Below are 22,747 nucleotides of genomic sequence, written 5' to 3' on the forward strand. Positions count from 1 at the left end.
AGATCCATCCTCTTTGGAACCCCCTTTCAGGTAGTTGAAAGCAGCTACCAAATCCCCCCTCATTCTTCTCTTCTGCAGACTAAACAATCCCAGTTCCTTCAGCCTCTCCTCATAAGTCATGTGCTCCAGACTCCTAATCATTTTTGTTGCCCTCTGCTGGACTCTTTCCAATTTTTCCACATCCGTAGTGTGGGGCCCAAAACTGGACACAATACTCCAGATGAGGCCTCGCCAACGTCGAATAGAGGGGAATGATCATGTCCCTCGATCTGCTGGCAATGTCCCTACTTATACCGCCCAAAATGCCATTAGCCTTCTTAGCAACAAGGGCATGCTGTTGACTCACATCCAGCTTCTCGTCCTAGGTCCTTTTCTGCAGAACTGCTTCCTGGCCATTCGGTCCCTAGTCTGTAACAGTGAATGGGATTCTTCCGTCCTAAGTGCAGGACTCTGCACTTGTCCTTGTTGAACCTCATCAGATTTCTTTTGGCCCAATCCTCTAATTTGTCTAGGTCCCTCTGTATCCTATCCCTACCCTCCAACGTATCCATCACTCCTCCCAGTTTAGTGTCATCTGCAAACTTGCTAAGGGTGCAGTCCATGCCATCCTCCAGATCATTAATGAAGACATAGAATAAAACTGGCCCCGGGACTGACCCTTGGGGCACTCCACTTGATACCGGCTGCCAACTAGTCACGGAGCCATTGATCACTACCCAAATGCAGATAGATAATACGCTGTTTTTATTAGATGGGAATCCCTTGTCACCATTCATGCACAACCTTACGTAACACAGTGTTCAGCATGTGAGAGGGGAGAAATAGAAACTGCCTACACTATGCGCTAGAGATGTAATTTCCTTTGCTAGTCTACACATGCTTGCGCTAGCTGTCATTGACCAATATGAGTATTGCCTGGGTAGTGGCACCGGAGGTTGGGCAGGGTATTTACCCACCGGTTTCAGGTGGGTTTCTATGGGCTATGGCTCAGCTGTGCCTCCGCTGCCGAAGAGAGCTAGCACAAGCAGGGGAAGTCACACCACTACCTTGTAGTGTGTAAACAGCCACAGTAAGGAAGACACACTCTAGTTACAACTTACAAATTTAAGTTATGCAATAAATGTTTATCTACTTGAGTAAATGTATCTTATTAAACCATTCAAACTTCTACTGAAACACTCCAGCTACATCTGTTGTTTTTTGTCTGTACCAGGGTTACTCTAACTTCCAATGAGTTAAATGGAAAGACCATCATCATAGGTGAAGCATTAGCAGAAAAAGCATTAAAATACCCTCTTGTTTTAGCTAAGCATATAACAACCAATCATTGGGAAGCAGGGATAGTTCAAGATTTACTTCAACAATTAGCTCTTTATGAAAAATTCAGACAAGCCAATCCACTCGAGCATAACATTGCACCACTTCTATTTGCAATTAAAAAAAAAAAAACCACAGGTCTAATAGACGGAATGAAAAAATGGGCTTTGTGGGATGGTTTAGGGACCTGTGTAATGGGATAAGGAACCTTTTACATCATTGGCTCAGAGCTGAAGCAAGTGAGTTTTTATTCTCCAACAACTCTTTCCTGGTCTACCTGAAATAAATTGTTAATCAAAATCCAGTGCCAGAATGAGCAAATATATACATAACCAAACCTACTCTGCCAATTTGGCACTCTCATTTGTTGGCCTTGCAGAGATGTTAGGCAATAAGAGTGTCATTAACCCACAGGAATTCTCTCAAGCTCTGGGCAATGTGGAGGTTGTGCTGCTGCTGTCCCATCAATGAAGGGCTAATCAGCAGGGCTGTTGACCTATCTCCCTTGAATGTAGTTGCTTAACATCACTGTAAATGAGGGTGTTTACAAATGCTGTAATAATTTCTTCACCCAAGAGAAGAGGGCTGCATTTTTCTAAGGAAAATTAAAGAAAAAACAAGTCTTCTTTACTTAAAAGGATACCTAACTTCAGCGTATTGCTTTTGATCTACTTGTTTAGGAGAAAAGTTTGTCTGAAAGTTATGTATTAATTTCATTTGAAAAGGCAGACATGTTAGCTATAAATCAAACCATAACTATCACATTAATAAAATGAGTCACATTTTCAAGTAACTGAAATACCATTTCGGTGACTCCTTAGTAATTAATAATACCTCAGCTTTAAATAATAATTGTATCCAGCCTGACCTGTCATCTTTTTCACTAGACAGAAGTTTCTCTATTAGTGATACTTCTTCCGCTTCCTCTTTTTTGGAGCTCTGGCAGACAAGAGAAAAGCATTAAATTTGGTTATTTGGCCTAACTTTACAAACATCATCGTACTATTGTAGCATATGATCTTACAGAGAGCTTAAGCACATAGATAAGCTATTGTTGTCAACAAATGCTATCTATGTAGTTTTATGCACACCATGACTTTTTAAATAATGTGTTATAGAAGAGCAAGCACATTGCCAGCAATATGGTATTACATCCCAAAAGTAATGATATTTGGGGATACAAAATGTGAACCACTTCTGAACAGAAACTTATAAAATAATTTTATTACACAAGAAATTCCATTTTTGATGACAATCCACTCACTGGAATGCTTCAATGGAATTTTTTTTCCATCACATAGTTACTTGTTCTCTCAGGGCTAAATGTTTAATTTTTGACATCCATTCATCTGGAAGCTATTTCACACCTGCAATTTTTGTGCACTCTCATTTACATGTATAAATGATAGCAGTGACAGAGGCAAACCCAATTTCTGCAGAAATGGGTTTTGGAGGTATAAATTCTAGCGTGTGTGTTATGTACATTATACATACCGACTAGTGAACGTGCAAGAGGAGGTCCCTTTAAAAATTAGGCCCTCAGTTTTAACTATCCTCTGTTCACATTCAATATTTTGAAACCATTAATTTCTAACCACATTAAATACACAGTCTATTGTTTTGTGTTACTGTTTGACATGATGCAATATAGCAGGTGCCTTATATAAGAAACGCAATCGTGCCATTCCCACATGACCTAGGCAAAACCCCTTGGAAGACAGATCTCCAACAGTGAACAGACCAACTATATTATAAACCTGCTCCTCTTCTCACAATTTGTTACTCTAACTTTCACACTGAAAATGAAGAAGACCAAATTGAGTTGACAGTATTCTCCACCTCAAGATCTATGGATACATTGTAATTCAGACAAAACATTGTCCTCTAGAGTCACACTTTAAAATCACCCTTCTACTGCCTACAGGTTTTGGTATATCACCTTGTTTGTCAGCTCCTGCTCTCTGCTCTGCTGTATCAGTTTCATGTATTTTTCTAGTGGATTAGGACGAGGGTCACACAAATTGTCTTTAGCGTCAGGATTACTGATTTCTGAGTCTTCCACTTCATGGTCTGTCTTTTTTGTTTCTTCTTCACTTTTCAACGAATCTTGGGTCAACTTCTAAAAAACACAACAAAACAGCAATACACTTAAAACTGACCAGCCAGTTCAAAAATATTTCAATCGGGTTTTAACTCAATATGTTTATATATGAAGTTCTGTACATTGCTAGTCTAATCTAGTAATCTGTGCTCCAGTCTGAATGGAGTGTTTAATGTGACATGTACCCCATATTCACTCACACTTTTGGGATGGGACAGATCATGCAGTCCTTGCTCAGGCAAAGTCCCATTGTAGTCAATGGGCGTTTTACTTAAGTAGAGACTTAGAGACTGGGTATTAGGTATCACGTTATTTTTTTCATTCAGTTTGTTCCAATCTGGGAGCCAATTTAGAAAACAGTCTCTAGCTTTGGCTTAGAATAAACCAAACCCTGTCCATGTTGAAACCAATGCCACACAACAGTATCACATATTAACATGAATTACTGGACAGCAAGCTTTTAATCTGGGGAAAAATTTTAGAAACAATAAAGTTTAGTTATTATGTAGCTACAGAAATGAGAGCAAATCCAAGATAAACTATTCTATGTTAAATTCACATAGAAAAAACAATGTAGGAAGTCATCTAGGATTGCTATGTGGCTTATTTAGTTCAAATTATATGGTATAACAAAGTTGCATTCCTGTCAGAAATTAAAATATTACATCACCATTTCTTCATTCAGTTTTTCTAGTTCTCTTTCCTCCCTTTCCAGTGCTTCCTGCCTTTCTCTTTGCCTTCTTTCTTCTCTTTCTCTCCTTTCTTCTTCCCATTTTTTCTCATTCTCTTCTCTTTTCTGTTCTTCAGACTGGCTTTGATCAACCACTGCTGAGACAAAATTATTTCTGTGCCATTTGACATACACAGTGCTGTAATTCAGATTTGCAAGTGGTGGCTATTGAAATAAAGCATGACATGCAGCTTGGGAATACAGTGAGTGAATTGGTAGTCCCAGTTGGGAAAGATGGAAAACAGACAAACAATTAAGCAGCAAATTGATTATGTAACCGTTTCTGTATGGCACCTATAATAAACCTAAAAAACCTGGATGTGTAGTTTACACACGTACCATATTGTTAATTTGAGCTAATTTAGCAGGCAATTTTTTTTCAATTAGTAGGTCTTCTTATCTTACTGGTTACACAGTGAAACTAAGACTTAAGCTGAAGAGATAGGACAGTTTTATGATAAAAGCAGAGGAGAGGGAGTCAGGAGACCTGTGCATAATTCCCAGCTGTGCCACAAACTTCCAGAGTGACCTTGGGCAAGTTATTTAAGCCAAATTTTTCAATCAAATCTGGATGCCTAACCTAAAGTAGATGAAATCCATAGTTACAGTAGGCTTCTAAATAAGTAGCCTGACTTAGAAGTGGTAAACACACACAGCTCCCACTGTGGTCAATATGGATTTAGAGATGCCCTAGTTTCGGTTCTAAGTAGGAAAATGTTAACCTGAGCCTCTCTGGGCCTCAAATTCCTGATCTGTAAAATGGAGATGATACTAGTCTTCTTCATAAGGATGCTGAAAGGTTTAATTCTTTAGTATTTGTAAAGTGTTTTAAGATATTTGGATACAAGAGGTTACAAAAATACAAAGTATTATAAAACAGTTATTTAGGAAAAACTATCACAGCACCTAAATCTAGTTAAATCTGTGGAGTTTAAATGCTAAGACCATTTATTTCTATAAAGTAAGTAATTTGTTACATGCACAAAATACCAGAAGCTATTTGAAGCTAGAAAGCCTTCTGCCCACAGCAACACCTTTGGGTAAGACTCATACCAAACAAGCTGTTCCAGACCATTATATATAGCTGTACTGAAGCATTGGAGAAATTAAGCATGCTGCATTTAAATCATCTTTGTCTATCTATCTCTGAGGGTTTTATATTGACAACCTTTACAATAGTGATTATATACTCAGCGAATTGGTATGCAAGACAATCAGCAAATGCAGACACACATTAAGGGAAACCTGAAGAAAGCTTCTCCCTAAAGAAGCAAAGATCATGAAATTAATACTGAGGCCAAAAAAAATGAAGTCTCTACAGAAGCCAAAAAGCAAGCTTAAAAGATTAAATTAAAACAAAGTTAACAGAAGTACTGGTGAAAATCATCATCCTACAGTAAGTCAAGAATTAACAAACAAAGATGTATTCCTTCTTCTTTAGTACCTAAACACTAGCTTTGAGAAAAATTTTCAACCACTTCAATACAGGAAACTACAAAATGCTAATTTTTGTTTGCTTTTTGTTTTAATGCATTTGCCATCTAAAAAGGGTATTCACTTTTGTTTCTGAGCTGAGAACTCACTTAAATCCTGCTGTGAAGTGGCTGTTGCTGGCACTGTGTTTGTGACATTGCTCCCATTGACGCTGTCCCCAGATGGATGGGACACATCACTTTCGAGCTGCTCTGGAATGTCCCCTTGATCTGGAGAAGAAGTTTGAACAATGGCCTCATTATTCTGTAATTATAATAGTGGGGCAAAGGAATGGACACGAAGTGTGGGAATGGCTGGAGTGAGAATACATAAATTTAAGCCATTAATTAAGCACTCTCCCCTCCAAACTCAACCATTTAACTGAAAATTAAGAACTATCAAGTAGGCTGCATTTGCTACTTTAATCATAATCATGACATTGTTTGGCTTTGAAAACTAGTTGTAACACGTGTTTACTAAAGCTACGGGCACAACTGAAATCAACGTATACTTGTGAGATAAAAGATTTTTAAAAATCTTATTTGATCCATAAATAAATATAGCCACAAACTGTAAAAAACAAGGTTTCCTTCACATTCTCTCTCTCTCTCTCTACACACACACACACACACACACACACACACACACACACACACACACACACACACACACCCCCCACTCACAAAAAACAACATTAAAAGCACTCAGAAGTTAGGAAATGCCAGAATGCCTGTTCAACCTTAATTAGTCACACTTGTGTGTAATGCATTATGAGATAGTCTTTAATTACACGATCACATACTATTTTGTCCACAGGACCCACCTCATTCAGGATGAATGGTGTTCACTTAATGAGCAACTATTCAATATGTTGTTTTCTCCTCATTGTTCAATGTATGGCCCCAGGCCTTATTTACTACACACTATTCAAACCCTGCTCTGAAGACATACGTATTTATTTCCTCATTGGCTTCTCAATGGTGCTCACTCCTATAGTATCTGAATGTTTCACAAATAATAATGAATTCATTTTCACAAGACCATTGTCAGGTAAAGGGGTGCTATCCCCATTTTACAGATGGGAAACTGAGGCACAGACAGATTAAAGTCAGAAGTATCCACTAATTTTGGGTGCCCAATTTGAGACACCTAGGTCATTAGATTTTCATGGAACTTAGCATTATATCGCTTTTTATATGTTCCAAGCACAGCTCTCATTGACTTCAGTTGCAAATGTGTGTTCAGCACTTCTGCAAGTCAGATCCAAATGTCTCAAGGTAGCGAGAAAAAGATGAACATAAACCAAACTTTTGACAGGGAGTCATTTAAGTGACTTGCCTAGTATCACATAGGAACTCTGGAATTCAACTGCCTTAATCACAAGACCTTCCTTTCTTTTCCTACAATCCCCTGCCTCATTCACTACATACCTTCCAACTACTGCAACAAATGAGGCAGAGGTCCAACACACAACAGTCTTCTTTGCTACACAACCCTGATCTATCCACAGAGCAGATCTATCTGGTGCACTGAATGAGACAGGCATCTTGTGGAAAAAATAGAATGTAATTACATAATTAAAGACTGTCTCATAATGCATACACACAAGGGGACAATTTTCCAAAAACTTTTCCTCCTGAAGCACACATCTCGTACGGAAAATTCCTTCCAAAATAGTTACAGTTTAGCAAAGTTATAAGCAACTGAAAACAAGATCTTATAGTGGGAAGTCTCAGGCAACCTTAGTAATAGGTATTCATAAGATTCTGAGGCCAGAGTGGACCATTGAGATCACCTAGTCTAATCTCCTGTATAACACAGGCCCTAGAACTTCCCCCAAAATAATTCCTAAAGCATATCTTTAGAAAAACTTCCAATCTTGATTCACCAGCCTCGTGTACAATGACGCACAAATTTCATTCTTGTTCATGTAGATCAGATAACCCATCATATGATTAACATACTCAAAAGCAACTGTTTTATTTTTTTGGTTTTCTTTTAAATTAGTTTTAAATGATAACTTCGATTAATACTAAAGATATGGCTACTGAAACACAAATATTACTTATTTTGTAGTCATTATCAACAATCATCATCAATATGTTGTTTTGTATACCCCATGCTTGAAACAGCAGAATTTCATGTGTGCAGACTGGCAAAAGCAATGACAAAATAGCAAAACCATTTCTAATATTCTATGAGCAGAAAACAGTATTAATGAAAAGCTCTTTAAACAATCGAAGTCTAAAATGTGCATATACATATAAACTATGCATATAAATGTATCAGAGTTCATATATTTGTATAATCATAAAACACACTGCAAGAAGTATCAATGTCGTTCTTCGGTTACTATATCTTGGATCCAGCTTCTAAAAATCAGTCATCCACACAGAAACAGAGAACTAGAACATCAACAGTATGTATTCACCAAAATAAGACACTAACTAGTACAGCAAGAATGATCTTTATTTGCAGCCAAAACGCAACACCACTATTTAGAAAGTAAAAAAAAATTATCTTGCGCTGTGTGTATCTTCATTCTTACAAGTGGGTGGAGAGTGCTAGAGAGGTTTTTATTGCTATGAGTTTGGAATAACTGTGCTGTCATGGTAATTATCTACATCAATGATGGAACCCATTTTAGGATGGACTGCCAGATGGGCGTTTCCTGTCTCCTGATGTCCCCTGGCACCATGTGCTGATAGTTGCTACATCCTCCTTTTTCTCTCTCCATTTTTGCTCTTCTCCTTTTGTTTTATTCCTTCAGTATTTACTTCCCCACTTTCTGTATTTCCCCTTTTCCTTTTTTATTCTTTTTTGCTTTTTATATGCTGTGGAGAAGGTACGAGGTTAACTTGAAATTGTATGATATGAGATGTTATCAGATAAGTGTTAAGCAAAATTGCATGATGAGGTATGTTACAGGACAAAGAGACCACAAGCTGTTGGGTGCACAGAGGTTTGCACTCCTAGTGGAAGCTCCTCTCAGATTGCTTGTTTGGAATTGGATGGGGGAGGGGGGAGGCGGGGAGGTGTTAATTCAAAAGGTTGTTTTTTTGGGAGAGAGGGAGCAGGATCACAGGGGGGGATGCAAAGGTAGATTTTGATCAGGAAGGGAAACACTGCCAGGCTCTTGTAAGATTAGTCTTTCCCTAGTACAGTGGGCCTCAAACTTTTTATATGCACCCCATCCCCCTTAACTGTAATTGAATCTGTCCACACACAGGACCAGAACCGCGGTTAGGAGCCACAGTCGGGGTCAAGGGTCGGGAGCCAGGTCCAGGAGCTGCAGACGGACGTGCGGCTGGGAACGGGCCTAAGGCGCAGCAGAGCTGGGTGGCGTTCTCGCCACCCCCCTCCCCCCGGGGGCTGGACCAACACCTGCCATGTCCCCCTGAACATTCCTCTGCACTCCCCTAGGGGCATGCACCCCAAAGTTTGGGGACCACTGCCCTAATGGAGTAAGAAGTACAAGGGTTACTGAACACTATTATTACGTTTAATCTGGTTAAATAGAAGTTTAGTGGTTTTTCAAACCCAGAAGTCAGAGGTGTTGTCAGTTTGGAGAGATCTGCAGGGCCCTCAAAACAAAGTTAGGAAAAGCAGCCAGGACTGCCTGATATTTTTTGGCAAGTGTCCTGAGAGGAAGTTTACAGGGGTCAAATGACTGTACTAGTGCCACAGAGAAATCAATAATAAACGAGGGGTGTACCCATGCAAGGGCAGGTCAGGGCATATGCTTTTCATGTTTCTTCTCTTTCTGCTCTCTTCCTCCTTTCTGATAGCGCTGGTTTTCCTCCACTCACATGCCAATGGAGGTGTTCACTGGTACACCCAACACAGCACTGAGTTTCAGTACAGTTAATTTAGAACCCAGCTCTAGGTACAAATATCTTAAATTATCCCTTCTGTTCATGTGCATCACTAATTGGATGATGAGGCATTTAGCTAATTCTATATAGGCGCGACACCTGCTTTTCCCAGTTACTCATAGCACCCAGTCTGTTCTCAAATCCAGTAAAATAAAGGAAAAAAAATAGGTGAATTAGAATCAGTTCCTAAAAGTATCTACTGTAAAATTAAGTAATTTAATAATTTAAATGAATAAATGTCATATCCTAATTATATGAGCAGAAATACCTAGTGTAGAAGTATTTCAACTAATGCAAGCTGCAGTAAAATAATCTACAGTAACTCCTCGCTTAACGTTATAGTTATGTTCCTGAAAAATGCTACTTTAAGCAAAATGATGTTAAGTGAATCCAATTTCCCCGTAAGGATTAATGTAAATGGGGGGGGGGGGGGGGGGGGGGGGGGAGAGGTTAGTTTCCAGGGAAAATTTTTTCGCCAGACAAAAGACGTTTTTTTTATGTGTATATGTGTCTATATATATATATAGACACACACACACACACACTATAAGTTTTAAACAAACAATTGAATACTGTACACAGCAAAGATGATTGTGAAGCTTGGTTGAGGTGGTGGAATCAGAGGGTGGATATTTCCCAGGGAATGCCTTACTGCTAAATGCTGAACTAGCACTCGGCTGAGCCCTCAAGGTTAACACATTGTTGTTAATGTAGCCTCACACTCTACAAGGCAGCACGAATGGAGGGAGGGGAAACAGCATGGCAGACAGAGACAGAGACACACACCGTGTATATGAGAGAGAGAGAAGTGCATTGCCCCTTTAAGTATGCTGACCCTACTCTAAGTACATTGCCTTTTAAAGTAGATCAGCAAGTTGAGACAGCAGCTGCTGCCAGCAAGCTCCCTCCATCCTGAGCCCCATCATGTCCCTCCCCTCCCCCCATGCTCTGTGGAGATAAGGTACAGGAGCGGGGGGCAGGAGCAGGGGGAGGGGGACACCCTGACATTAGCACCCCTCTTTCCCCCCCTCTGCACAGCAAGCAGGAAGCTCCCAGGAGCAGTTCCAAGGCAGAGGGCAGGAGCAGCACATAGCAGTGGGGGGAGGGACAGCTGAACTGCCCGGCAATTTTGACAGCTTGCTGGGTGGCTGCGGCACAGGTAACTTAGAGGAGCTGATGAGGGCTGCCGGTCCACCCTGGTTCCAAGCCCCCACCAGCTAGCTCCAATGGGCTGCTCTTTCTGCAAGCAGTGGACAAAGCAGGCAGCTGCCAAACAACGTTATAAGGGAGCATTGCACAACTGTAAATGAGCATGTTCTCTAATTGATCAGCAGTGTGACAATGAAACAACATTAACTGGGATGACTAAGTCAGGAGTTACTGTATTTAAAAATTGTAAAACGAAAACTAAATGGAATGAATTAAAACTGATGATTAAAATAACTAATACTAAGGGGAAAATCCACAGAACAGTCACCCACTTCATCAACTCATCACTGAACATAGCCAGCATGTCTGCCATGGTAAACAGAACAACCTTAGAGATGTTTTATTTAGAGTTTAATACTGTGTTGATACCTAGGAAAACAAGTAGGGAACTGTTACCTTTGCGCATGAATTGAGACAGTGAGACACCTGGAGCTAATGCTGATCTCTGCATCCATATGTTTGAGAAGTATTCTACCTTTAACTGGTGGTCCTTCTCCCTCCATTTCTTTCTATTTGTCAACAGTGAGTTTAATTTGCTACCCAATCATGCAGCTTTAATAACAGTTTTCTCCAGTCTTTATTAACCTAAACAACTGTGTTATCTGCAAATTCTGATACCTCAGTATTCACCTTCTTCTCCACACACAAACATTGTGTCACTGTAGTTAAGGTTGCACAGTTCTACTTGCATAGTATTTTAATAATAATAATAATAATAATAATAATATCTAAAAAGCTTAAACTGATATCTCTGACATAACCTAAACTGTGGTCTTGCAACTTCTCCATCATAATGTATTAAACAACATTTGTTTCTAATATGGATCCCTCAGGCACCCCCTGCTAACCCTTTGCTAATTTTAGGTTGAAAGGAATGGTTAACCTTAAGGAAAATAATTTTCAAAATAACAAGAACTTCTACTCTTTCAATTTACTAAGTAACTGTCTGAAAAAAACACACTAAAGCTTACATTTAAGAGAAGAATCATGTTCTTCAAGGTCCTCATATGCTAGCTTCTCTGGCTTTGAAGAGTCATTGAAGTCCTGATTATCAGCTTGCTGTTCATGAGGACTGAAAGTGGGGAGGAAAGAGAACACGAATTAAAAGGTTTAATAACCAAAACATCAAGTACATCAGCAGTTAAAGATATGACAATAGTCTGTAGTACCCAAGAGTAGCTATGGACTAAGAAAACTGTAAAACCACATAAGCAAACTAACATATAAGTCAGAATTTACAGGATATGGAATTTAAATACAGTAACCTAATCCTGACCACTGTCAGGTATGAATGCAAGACTTAGCTCTTGGATAAGACCTTTCCCTTCAGTCTCTCCCCAAAACATAGCCACAATTGGGAAGAGTGAAATACATATAAAAAGAAGGATATACTATGAAAATGAGTTAAAAACAGGAAGAGAAAACAAAAAACGAGAAAGAAGGCAAAAAGGATCACACATACAATGAGAAGAGAGTTTAAGAATTATGCCTTTTTAACCACACTCAGTTTTGTAGTTTAATTTGTGTCCAGTGCTTTGATGTCATGATAGTCCATTAGATTAGATAGCCTTTCATCCCTGAAACTACACTTTACAATCCTTCTTTGGCCCTATGGAAAATGAGTTTAGTGGTCTCTTTCTAACTGCTTCTGGGGATTTGTCTATAACAGTATCAAGTACAATACAGCCAGTGTAACACAGCTAGCAATCTCTTATCCAGAAAGTAGAAAGAGACCTGCAGGTCACAAATGAGATGCCCTGTAGCACTATGTACAGAAGCTTGTCAGCACCTGGCTGTATTAGTCTTTCACTATAAGCATAAACATATAAAATGTTTATGAAAAGTCTAAGCAATACGTTTTTTATGGGGTGAGGATAAAGAGGAGGATACATAAAATGTACAGGCTCTAAGAGATAGCCTTAATTAATGTAAATTGAAGCCTAAGGGAAAAATACTCCTAGCAGTGTTGGTTCTGCCATTTCAGAAGAAAGGCTCAATTCACAAAAAAACCCTGTAAATTATACACACCATCTACTGCAGTCAAATATAAGTGGTATTTCTAGAACTATATCATCTAGATAATGTATAATCAGTATATAATCTATATTAAATGGTTTTGAATCTCTCCTTTAGAGAAATTTGTGTCTGTTGGGTATATATTATTTATCTAGCGTACAAGGACACATGCCACTCTGTATAATATTGCTAGTGTTATATCCTGTAGAAGTGTTAGGAAAGCATGGAATTCAATGGGACAGATTTAGTAAACAAAAGTAAGAGAGGTTTGTCTCATTAAGGCAATTATCTGCATGAATCTCAAATGGTTTTCACAAACCATTTTGTCACAGCAATGTTGATGAATATGGACTGTATCCAGTATCAACAACATTCCATAAAACCGCTAATGGTTTCTCAGTCAACAATAAATTATTAGAAAAATGGATTTAAAAACTATTATTCTGAGAAACAAAGACTTATATAAAGGTGCTTTATGGACAGTAAAACTGGCAGCCTAACCTATAATCAAAGTATTGAATCCTTAAATTTTTTAGGAATCAGCATTAAAGCTGCAGTAATCAAGCCTATATCTAGGATGAGCGAGAGATGGAAGGTCTCACTCACATAGAGGGCTCATCCCTGTCATTCTGATGATACCAATGTATTTTGGGAATAACCGTAAAGAAAACAATACTTCCCACAGAGCCAGAATACTAGAAATGCAATCCTTTCTCCTAAGGGAAAGAAGGGGTTGCTTTTATTCACTTCCGTCCCACCCACTCGCAGGTTGGGACAGGAAACTAACTGTAGTGCGGGTGTCTTGAGAACAGACATTTTTCCCAGTGATGGATGAGGTGTTCTCTTTTGATTGTCTCCCTGGTGTTCTGGACAGAATATGGACCACTCTACTGAAAATACACCAGATTTTCAAACTTGGGAGGCAGTATCATGGTTTCTTTTTTTTGTTGTTAGCTCCCCTTCCCTCTTACTAACCTTACCCAGCTATCTAAATCCTATCAACTATGTGACATTTACCTGATGCTTGGAGTGAACAGCTGGAGAAAGCCCACACATTTATTGCTGTACTTCAGAAAAAAAATTGTGTTGCATGCTATAGCCATTTTCTCTTACAATATTCTCATAGAGATGAACAGCACTTAACCCTCAACTGGTGAGGTCTATCATGTGAGATAGTGGGGACAGCATGAATGAATGGAATGGAATAGTGGAAGGTGAGACACTGTGGCACCAGGATAAGCATGCACCTACCTAAGAGGCCCCAGAAAATTCCAACCAGTTCTTTTCAAGACCAAGAATCAAAAGCTCCCTAATCTCTAATTGCATAAAATACAAAAAATAAATTATCTGTATCTCATTTAAAATGAGTACAAAGGCGTGGATTGTTCCAGAAAAAAATAAGGACAAATGAGCACTTGCTATGGCAACCTGAGCCTACAACTGCTTATTCTTCAACAGCAGCCTTGGAGGTTAGGTGGTGGGTGAGTGACAATCCTGCGAATGATCTTTCAGAAAAACAGAATTACAAGGTAAGTAATTGTCCCTTCTTTCAAGACACCATCTATGCAGGACTCTCACTCTTTGAATGTAACTGACCTCCAGGAGATTTCTCAAGATGGAGTCAGGAACAGGGCCTGATTTAGGGGCAGGTGACCGCCTGGGGTACTGGGCTTGGGGGGTGCCGGGCTCAAGGTGCTGTTTTTGTTGTTAGCAACACTTTTCCTAACATGTGGCTAGGTTGAGGATTCTGCTCATGCTGCTGGTCGCGAGTGGTGAGCGCAGGTTTTTGAAGCTCAGGCTCATTAAAACATATCTTTTATCGATGATGGCTGGCGAGAAACTAACGTTGCTTTATCGCTTGAAAATGCCATTGGTCAATCTTTGGATCTCTCTGGTGGTGTGCTTCAGTTCACAAGGGCAAAGGCGAGAAAAGTGACCCTTTGAACTAAAGGACTAGGGTTAACATTCTAAGGCTGACACCTACTCTAACACTATTTAATACTGGTCCGCCCAATGTTGGTGCACAGTTCAGTTTCTTGATGTTAGTTATTCTTAAAATGAAAAAGTTTCTATAAGCTTAGATTAAACCAATGTTTTTATTTGCTTATGCATGGCATGAATAAATACAGATTTACAGATCCTAGCGTGCAAATTTATCAACGTATATGATAGGGATAAATCACGCATGCAAGTCGTAAAATGGGCTACAAATGCAATAAAAATAAGGTATTCAAAAGTTTAATAAATGTGGGGGGAGAGGGCCACCAAAGATGCTCCTTGCCTGGGGTGCTATTTGGTCTAGGGTCAGACCTGGTCAGGAAGGCTTTGGTGCTGTTCTGGTTTTTTGTTTTTTTGGGGGGTGGGGGGTAAAGAGGAAAGAATGAGAGATTCAGTGGGGATGTTTTGTTACTTTTTAACTCAAAAATTTGCCCATTTACACAGCCTGAAAAGACAAAACAACAAACTCCAAAATCCAATAAGTGATGCGAGTTTGGGCTCCCCTACTTCAGAAACAAGTTCTGTTGGCATGGGGAAACAAAGGGAAGCTCATCCTCAGAAAATGAATGTTAGCATTGAAACTTTGGGGAGTATGACCTGAGGCTACCTGCCCTGCCTAACATCCTGACTGAAATCCTCGTTGAAGCAGGCAGCGGAAGTTGCTCTGCCTCACCTAGCACAATCCTAACGATAGGTCAGCCAGGTCACAGCTGTGAAAAAAACAGCAACATAACCTTTCAGACAGAGTCTTCATGGAGATATAGCATCGCTCAAGGAATCAGTGTGGTCTTTCTAAGGTCTTTTGTGTGCTCCAAATAGAATCCCAAAGACCTTTAAACTTCAGCTTTATGCAAAGGGCCTTTCTGGTATGGGAAGGATGAGAAACTCTACCACCACTTTGGATGGAAACTACTGATGAGTTTATAACACAACCTGGCCCTTGTAAAACATGGTGTAACATGGGTTAGTTACTAAAACCTGAAGCTCACTCACTCTATGAGCTGGTGTTCCCTTCATCAGGAAATGATCCCCCCATACAAAACTTGTGATTAAGTGAGCCAATAGGCACTTTTGTCAGCCTTGTCAGGAACACATTAATATCTCGTAACAGAGGGTTTATTAAATGGAATTTCAAAACTGTCAAGCTCCACATAAAGCTGATGACAATGAGCTGTAAAAAAACAATGTACCTTCAGCCAGTTTATGATAGACTGAAAATAGCTAAGCTAAATGAACTTCTTAGAATTAGTCTTTAAATTAGACTCTGACATGTAAAGAGGGTAATAAAGGCATTTAAGCTGGGCTAGAAAGGGGTCCTCCTCCATTGTCCCACATTTGCATTACACTACAAACCTTATCTTGGCAAAACAAAGCACATAATCTAGTTTCTCTATGTGATCAGCTCTGAACAGACTCATGGTCTAATGCTAGTCCAGAGCAGCTTTGGGAGCCATATTCAGGTCAGTCAGCATGATGCTGAAGTTCATTAGACTGTTGTTGCGCCTAAGCTTGAACAGAACCTGTTCCTCAAGAGGTTCTGACTTTAAAAAAAAAAACCTGGTCTGAGGGTGGAGAGGAGATCCTTTTCAGCCAGGACTGTTCCTGACTCTGAAAGAAGAAAACTAGCAGCTACCTTTGTTGAATGCAAAGATCGAGTTCCAGAGCCTGCCTTCAGAGAAAAAACTAAATTATCTTTCCTGACAGCAGAGATTACTGATAGGAGAGTATCACCCAGTATTTGGTGCGTAGGGGACAAAGTCTAGAGCAGGGGTTCTCAAACTTCATTGCTCTGCAATCCCCTTCTGACAACAAAAATTACTACATGACCCCAGGAGGGGGGGACCAAAGCCAGAGCCCGCCCAAGCCCCAGGCAGGGGGACAAAGCCAAAGCCAAGGGCTTCAGCCCAGGTGGAGAAGACTGAAACCTGAGCCCCACCACCTAGGGCTGAAACCCTTGGGCTTTGGCTTCCGCCCTGGGGGGTAGGGCTCAGGCTTCAGCTTCCACCCCAGCAAGTCTAATGCCACCCCTGGTGACCCCATTAAAATGGGGTTATGACCCACTCTGGGGTCCCAACCCACAGTTTGAGAACTGCTGGTCTAGTGTCTAAATATAACAACCCTACTTGAGCTCCCCCTGGTGGATGCTCACCAGGTTGCTGTGTTTGGATCGAACTACTGGATCCCACATGCTTTTAGGCTGGCTGGGTCATCCCTGTCTCAAGCTCTAGACTTCTAGGAACACTCTCAGGGTACAGACAGTACCACATCCTGAGAGATGAGACTCCATGGTCCAACTGTGTTGTACCTGAAACTAGTGCTGGCCCTCCCACCACTTGCTCCACGGACTCTCCAGAGTTCCAATGAAGCTGTAGACCCTCTGATTTACTGTTTCGCTCTTTGGGGACTATGCATTAGTGAAAGCAGAGGACACTCAGACTCTGCAAAGGAATTTCTAAACATACACTTTTACTCACAGACAAAGCAGAAGAGATCTATGGAAAAGTAACAATTGTTCAGGCTACACAGGAAAAGTTTTAAGCACATGTTTAAGTCCCCTTTACCTCATGCTTAAGTGCTTTCCTGAAAAAAGGTTGCTTTCCTGAACTGAGGCCTTCGTGCCAAACCCTGGTTCCACTGGAATCAGTGGCCATTTTTGCCATTGACATTAATGACATTAGGATCTGTCCATACTTAGATAATTTAGCAAAATTTTGCTAGCACACAAAACCCTGCCGTCCAATGTCCTCACTACTCAGTTTTGGTGAGTCCTTTCAAGGTCCCAGGACTCTCCACTCCTCCTCCAGGTCAATTTTGCCTTCTTGTTCTAGGTCTCTTCTATAAAGCCAGCAAGAGCCTCCCTTTCTAATCCCACCCCTCCTGAACATCTTCAAGTCTCTCGTCAGGTGATTCATTGCTTAGTTGCAACCCACCTGAAGTCTACACTGGGAAAATTGGTTCCCCTGGGCTTTAGTCAGATCATTGTTCTAGGATGCTTCCATCTGAATAGAAAACTATCCAGGTTAAGGATTCTGGATTGCTTTACATTGTTAGCCCACTGCTAGATGCAAGGATTTCTCCTGACACCTCCTGGGCATTTCAACTCAAGATGGAGGCTGCAGTGCCAAAGTAAAGGCACAGTACAGTCTTACAATTAAAATGACATTCCCAAAACAGAATGTAATTTGCAGACTAATCCAGACATATAATAATCTGCCACATTAAATAAATACCTGATTCCCTTTAAGCCCCCAGAGCTACAAAAAGTCAAAAAGATAAGGATCAAGACTGACTGAAATTCAGATGACAACAAAACAAGAATATCCAGTCCTTGAATAAGGGCTACTGCAGAAAAAACTGCAACTATTTTAATTAGAAACATTGGACAGTTTCCAGGGTAACTTCTTCACTAATGACTATTGCTCAGAGAGGAATTGACTGGAATGTTCTGGAATACCTATGAAGTACCTGAAATTAGATGCAGTAGGGCAGAGCCCTTTGGCCAGCCTATAGACATGAAGTCAAAAAATTTAAAAAACTAGGGGGAGTTTCCATATGGCTTACACTGGAGACATTAGACACAAGTGTGAGAATCCTGAACACATGGTATCTTTAGAAAAGCTCTAATTCATACACAGTGAAAGACGGCTGTAATCATGTGACCTAACCAATAAGGCATAAGTTTCTCTAAAAGAAATGGTTAAAATGATCTTTCAGAACTGCAGATAGTGTTACAATACTTACCTCAACTTTTCTCCCTGACTGGTTGGAGAGGAAGGAGCAGACTCAGAAGATGAAAGATGGCCTATCCTCAAAATAGGAGAAAGAGGCTGGTCGACACTCTGTTGGGAAGAGACTAGGTACGACTCACTGCTATCTGTAAAGCAGACAATAACAATTTATATCAACCAATTTCTTATACTGTTCCTGCATATCCTAATTATAGGCGGTGCTGGTAGCACTCCCTATTGTTAGGGTTTCCTGACAGTTCCCATTATAAGACTCTATTTTCAATTGCTTATAGCTTTGTCAAACTTGAATAATTTGGACTATTACCATACCATGCCTCTTACTGAATTTTTTTGGAAAATTTCAGCCAAAACAGTTCAGCTGTTTCCAAGAATGAGGTTAGGGGAAAATATGTTGTTTTGCCCATGTTAAAGCAATACTGGTGACCCTGAAATTTGAAAGAGGATGGCCTTTGTGTCTTTCACCATTCTTGTTAAAATCTACCCAAATTTGGTCAAATTAAAAGCCAATGGAAAAAAAAATCAGTTTGCACATGCTCAGTAGATACTTTGATTTTAGCTGCTAAAAATCTCTGAAAATTTTGTCCTCACTGAGCATACTCAAACCTCTCACAGCTCTCAATGCCAACTAGAGGGCACATGCACCTTCCCACCAGAGCAACTGAGCCTATGCCATCCAGCCCAGGGCTACAAGGGCAAAGCCAGGCTTTCCTTTCAATGGCTGCTTCCAGCTGCACCAGGCCAGGGTGCTGCCAGGCACTGAAAAAGAGAGTAGGGATCCTTCCTCTTCAATGCTCCTAATGATCACCCAGATGGCACCCAGAAAACATGATCAATGAAGCCATGTGATTTGAATGCAGAAGTGACAAAAGCCAGGGAGCGGGAGAAGATGTCTGGTAAAACTGAAACTGGAAGTGGCAGCGGAAGGAGGGAGAAAAACTGGGACTGATGGGTTAAGGAGACTGGAACCATGGGATGGGAAAGGCTGGGACCGGAAGCCAGTAAGGGAAATGAGGAGGTGGTAAGAGACTGGGAGCCAGCTGGTGGAGGTTGGTGGTGGGAGAGAACACAGATCAGATGAGGAGGTGTGGGGAGGAGGGGAGACTGGGACTGACTGGCAACAAGACTGTACTAGAATCATTGTGGGGCAGAACTGGGGTGGAGGGCAGTAAGATCTAACAAGGAGCTGGAAAGCCAGAGGAGAACTGGGAAGACTGGGTCAAAGCACTGGCATGAGGACACAGACTGGAAGAGGAGCCTGGGAGGGAGACTAGATCTGGTAGCTAGTTGAGGAGGAAAAGGAACAACTGGGACAGTCTGGGTGAGAAAACAGACTGGCTGGCTGATCAAGGAGAAAAGGACTGGGTGTGGTAAAGAGGAGAGACTTGAGTGAGTAGGTAGATTGGGACTCTGACAGTGAATTCAGAGGGGGAGACTAGGATTGGCTCGGCAAGGAAACTTGGATGACAAACCTGAAGAGTGGAGACTGGGATTGGGCAGGCAAGGAGAATAGGACTGGGACAAGGAATGAGGGTTGGGGAAACGATAGGACTGGGACAGGTTGGAATGGGTCAAACCTAGGGTGGATGAATGGTTATTAGACTATGTCCACTAGAGAATACTCCCCTCCAGAATCTGGAATGGAAGAAACAATTACTTACTTTAACTGTGGTTCTTCGAGATGTGATGCAAATGTGTATTCACTTCGGTGCATGCACACCCAATGCTCCGGAGCTGAAGAACTTTGCCTACCAGTACCATAGGAGGCGGAGCTCGCTCCTCATGCTCATAGCTCTTCCCCTGGCAACAGGAGACGGCAAAGCCTCAACCCCTTGCCCCCTAGTTCCTTCGTACCAAACATCCAGAGATCAGACTCTGATGCAGAGGGGACAGACAGTGGGTTGTGGAATTTACATCTGCATCACATTTCAAGGAACCACAGTTACTTATTATAACTGTTTCTTCTTCGAGTAGATGCAACAGTGTATTCCAATTAGGTGACTCACAAGCAGCACCCACTCCAGGAGACGGGTCTTGGAGACTACACCGCTACCCCGATATAATGCTGTCCTCGGGAGCCAAAAAATCTTACCGCGTTATAGGTGAAACTGCTTTATATTGAACTTGCTCTGCCCCCCCGGAGCGCTGTTTTACCACGTTGTATCTGAATTCGTGTTATATCAGGTCGTGTTATATCGGGGTAGAGGTGTACCTTAAAAAGCACTGCAAGACCGTCCTACCAAAACTTGCATCCACCTTGGGAGGTGCGGTAACTAATTACTAAAGGTAATTAACACTATACTAAGGGTAGTAATTATCTATATACAACTAGAAAAGTCACTAAGAAATAGAGAGGTTGCGAGATTAGGAACCACACAGAGCTCTGACTCCAGCCATGGACTATAAGAAGAAGCTGAGAGAGGTCGGGGTGGCACCACCTTATATAGCCAGGGGAGAGGCTAGAGGCACGAGGTGCAAGTGCTGGCATCTGTGGGTACTGCTAAGCAAAATTCTCCAGCACTGGTGAGCTGGGCAGGCACACACCTAAGTAGAAAACACAGCTGCATCTACTTGAAGAAGAAATATTAGATTTTTTTTTTTAAAACATTTCTGAAATTACAATGATAGGGTATTGCAGTATTAACAGAAAACCACAATGTTCCAATCATGCCCAGAATCTAAAAGCCATCTTCCTGTAATTCACATCTGCTCACCAATGTGTGGAAGCAATATCACAGTAACAGGAGCAAACATTAGACATTGTTTACGAAAACCAACAAAGAGGGAAACTATAGTCATTCAGATTTTCAAAATAGACAATGGGCCATTTTAGCAGCCCAAATAAGCTGAGTCTAATTCTGCCCTTCATTACTACCCATGCAACTCCACTGACTATGTAAATAGTCCTATGCAGGGAAGTTTACAGAAGCTGTGAAATCACAGTTAATCTTCCAAGCAGAGTTACACTTAGGATCTGCTTTTGAATAAAACACGGATTACCACAGGACTACAGCTACAGTGGATCATATGGGTGTATTCCAATTACCCATTTAAAACTGCTTAAATTAAGGGCAGTAGGTTTGACACCCCTGCTCCCCACATACTTCTAAAACACTTGTTTTCAAAGGCTTAGTTTCTAATTCACTTATCATATTTTGCCTATAGCTTTCTCTTGCCCTTAAACAGATGATAAATGTACAAAAGATTCTCAATTTTAAGTTTCCTAACTGGAATCTTACCAGAAAAACACCACCACAAAAGAGCAGTAACCGTTTACCTTCTGGAAGTATATGGCTATTGATGTTTCTCTCCACTTTGGAAAGAGGAGTAGAAGAAAGACGTCTGGAGGAAGAGACTCTTCTTCGGGGAGTAGTTAGATGATTTTTCAAGACATCATCATGCCCAGGTGTAACATATCTTGGGCCTCTTGGACTGCTAAGAGAGAAATGCTGAGAGCCAAGGTTGTCTTCTACAAACATAACTCTGTGTTGAGAAGCCAAAGGGAATGTAACAGCATTTCGCAAATATAGAGGAGACTTAGTCTTTGTTGGTGTCCTGCTTGCAACTGCACCTTGAATGACTCTATGCTGGTAATTTCTGTAGGCCTCTTCCAAATACTCTGCCTCTTTTTCTAGTTCTTTTATCCTAGCTTTGGTTTTGGCGACAAATTCAAGGTCAGAATCTGGAGAAGAGTTGCAGGTCCGTGAATGCTGGCGATAACCAACGTTTGGAACATCATCTGCCACAACAATATCAGTAACAGCCCGGTTCTTCAAGAAAGCACCATCTACATAAATGTCATGAGGTACAATCCTATCACCAGTGAAGTCAATGACAGAACGATCAACAAGAGAAGGCTTGGGATTCCGATACACTTCATTCTCTAGAACTACATAAGTAAACATTTCACACACAGAGACAGAAAGGAAAAAGCACCCATGAATTTCAGGAAAAATCAGAAGAAATTATTTGAATTCTGATTTAGTCATGATTCAGATACGAAATTGATGACAGTTGATTTTAAATATAGGTTTTTTTCATTTGAAATGTAAATCATAACCATTAAAAATAAAAAGTTGTATTCAACTACATTTGATGTTCCTATGTAACAGTTGCAAGTTATCAATGATTTATGTTTACAGAAATTAATATTTAGATCCAATTGAGAGAAAAAATAAAATCCGAAAAAAGTTTAATAGTTTCTGCTACTACTTCAGTTATCACTGCACCTAAATAATACACAGTTATCAGACAATTCCATAGAATGCAATGCCACTTGATG

At 40.6% G+C, this 22,747-nt stretch overlaps 1 protein-coding gene across 4 annotated transcripts in view; it reads right to left on the reverse strand.

Annotated features, from left to right (window-relative positions):
- OFD1 (OFD1 centriole and centriolar satellite protein) overlaps nt 1-22,747 on the reverse strand; it is a 52,180-nt gene that overhangs the window by 1,657 nt on the left and 27,776 nt on the right. For 2 of the 4 annotated variants that reach the window (XM_054007498.1, XM_054007467.1), the window contains 7 exons: nt 21,743-22,354; nt 18,461-18,593; nt 11,677-11,777; nt 5,732-5,851; nt 4,089-4,246; nt 3,257-3,436; nt 2,186-2,256 (listed from right to left, as the gene is read on the reverse strand). In XM_054007498.1, coding sequence (XP_053863473.1) covers nt 2,186-2,256; nt 3,257-3,436; nt 4,089-4,246; nt 5,732-5,851; nt 11,677-11,777; nt 18,461-18,593; nt 21,743-22,354 — 1,375 coding nt within the window. The remainder of the gene's footprint in view (nt 1-2,185; nt 2,257-3,256; nt 3,437-4,088; nt 4,247-5,731; nt 5,852-11,676; nt 11,778-18,460; nt 18,594-21,742; nt 22,355-22,747) is intronic. The other 2 variants (XM_054007487.1, XM_054007477.1) reach the window with 2 other exon arrangements.

This window comes from Malaclemys terrapin, chromosome 1 (assembly GCF_027887155.1).
Source record: "Malaclemys terrapin pileata isolate rMalTer1 chromosome 1, rMalTer1.hap1, whole genome shotgun sequence".
NCBI lineage: Eukaryota > Metazoa > Chordata > Testudines > Emydidae > Malaclemys > Malaclemys terrapin.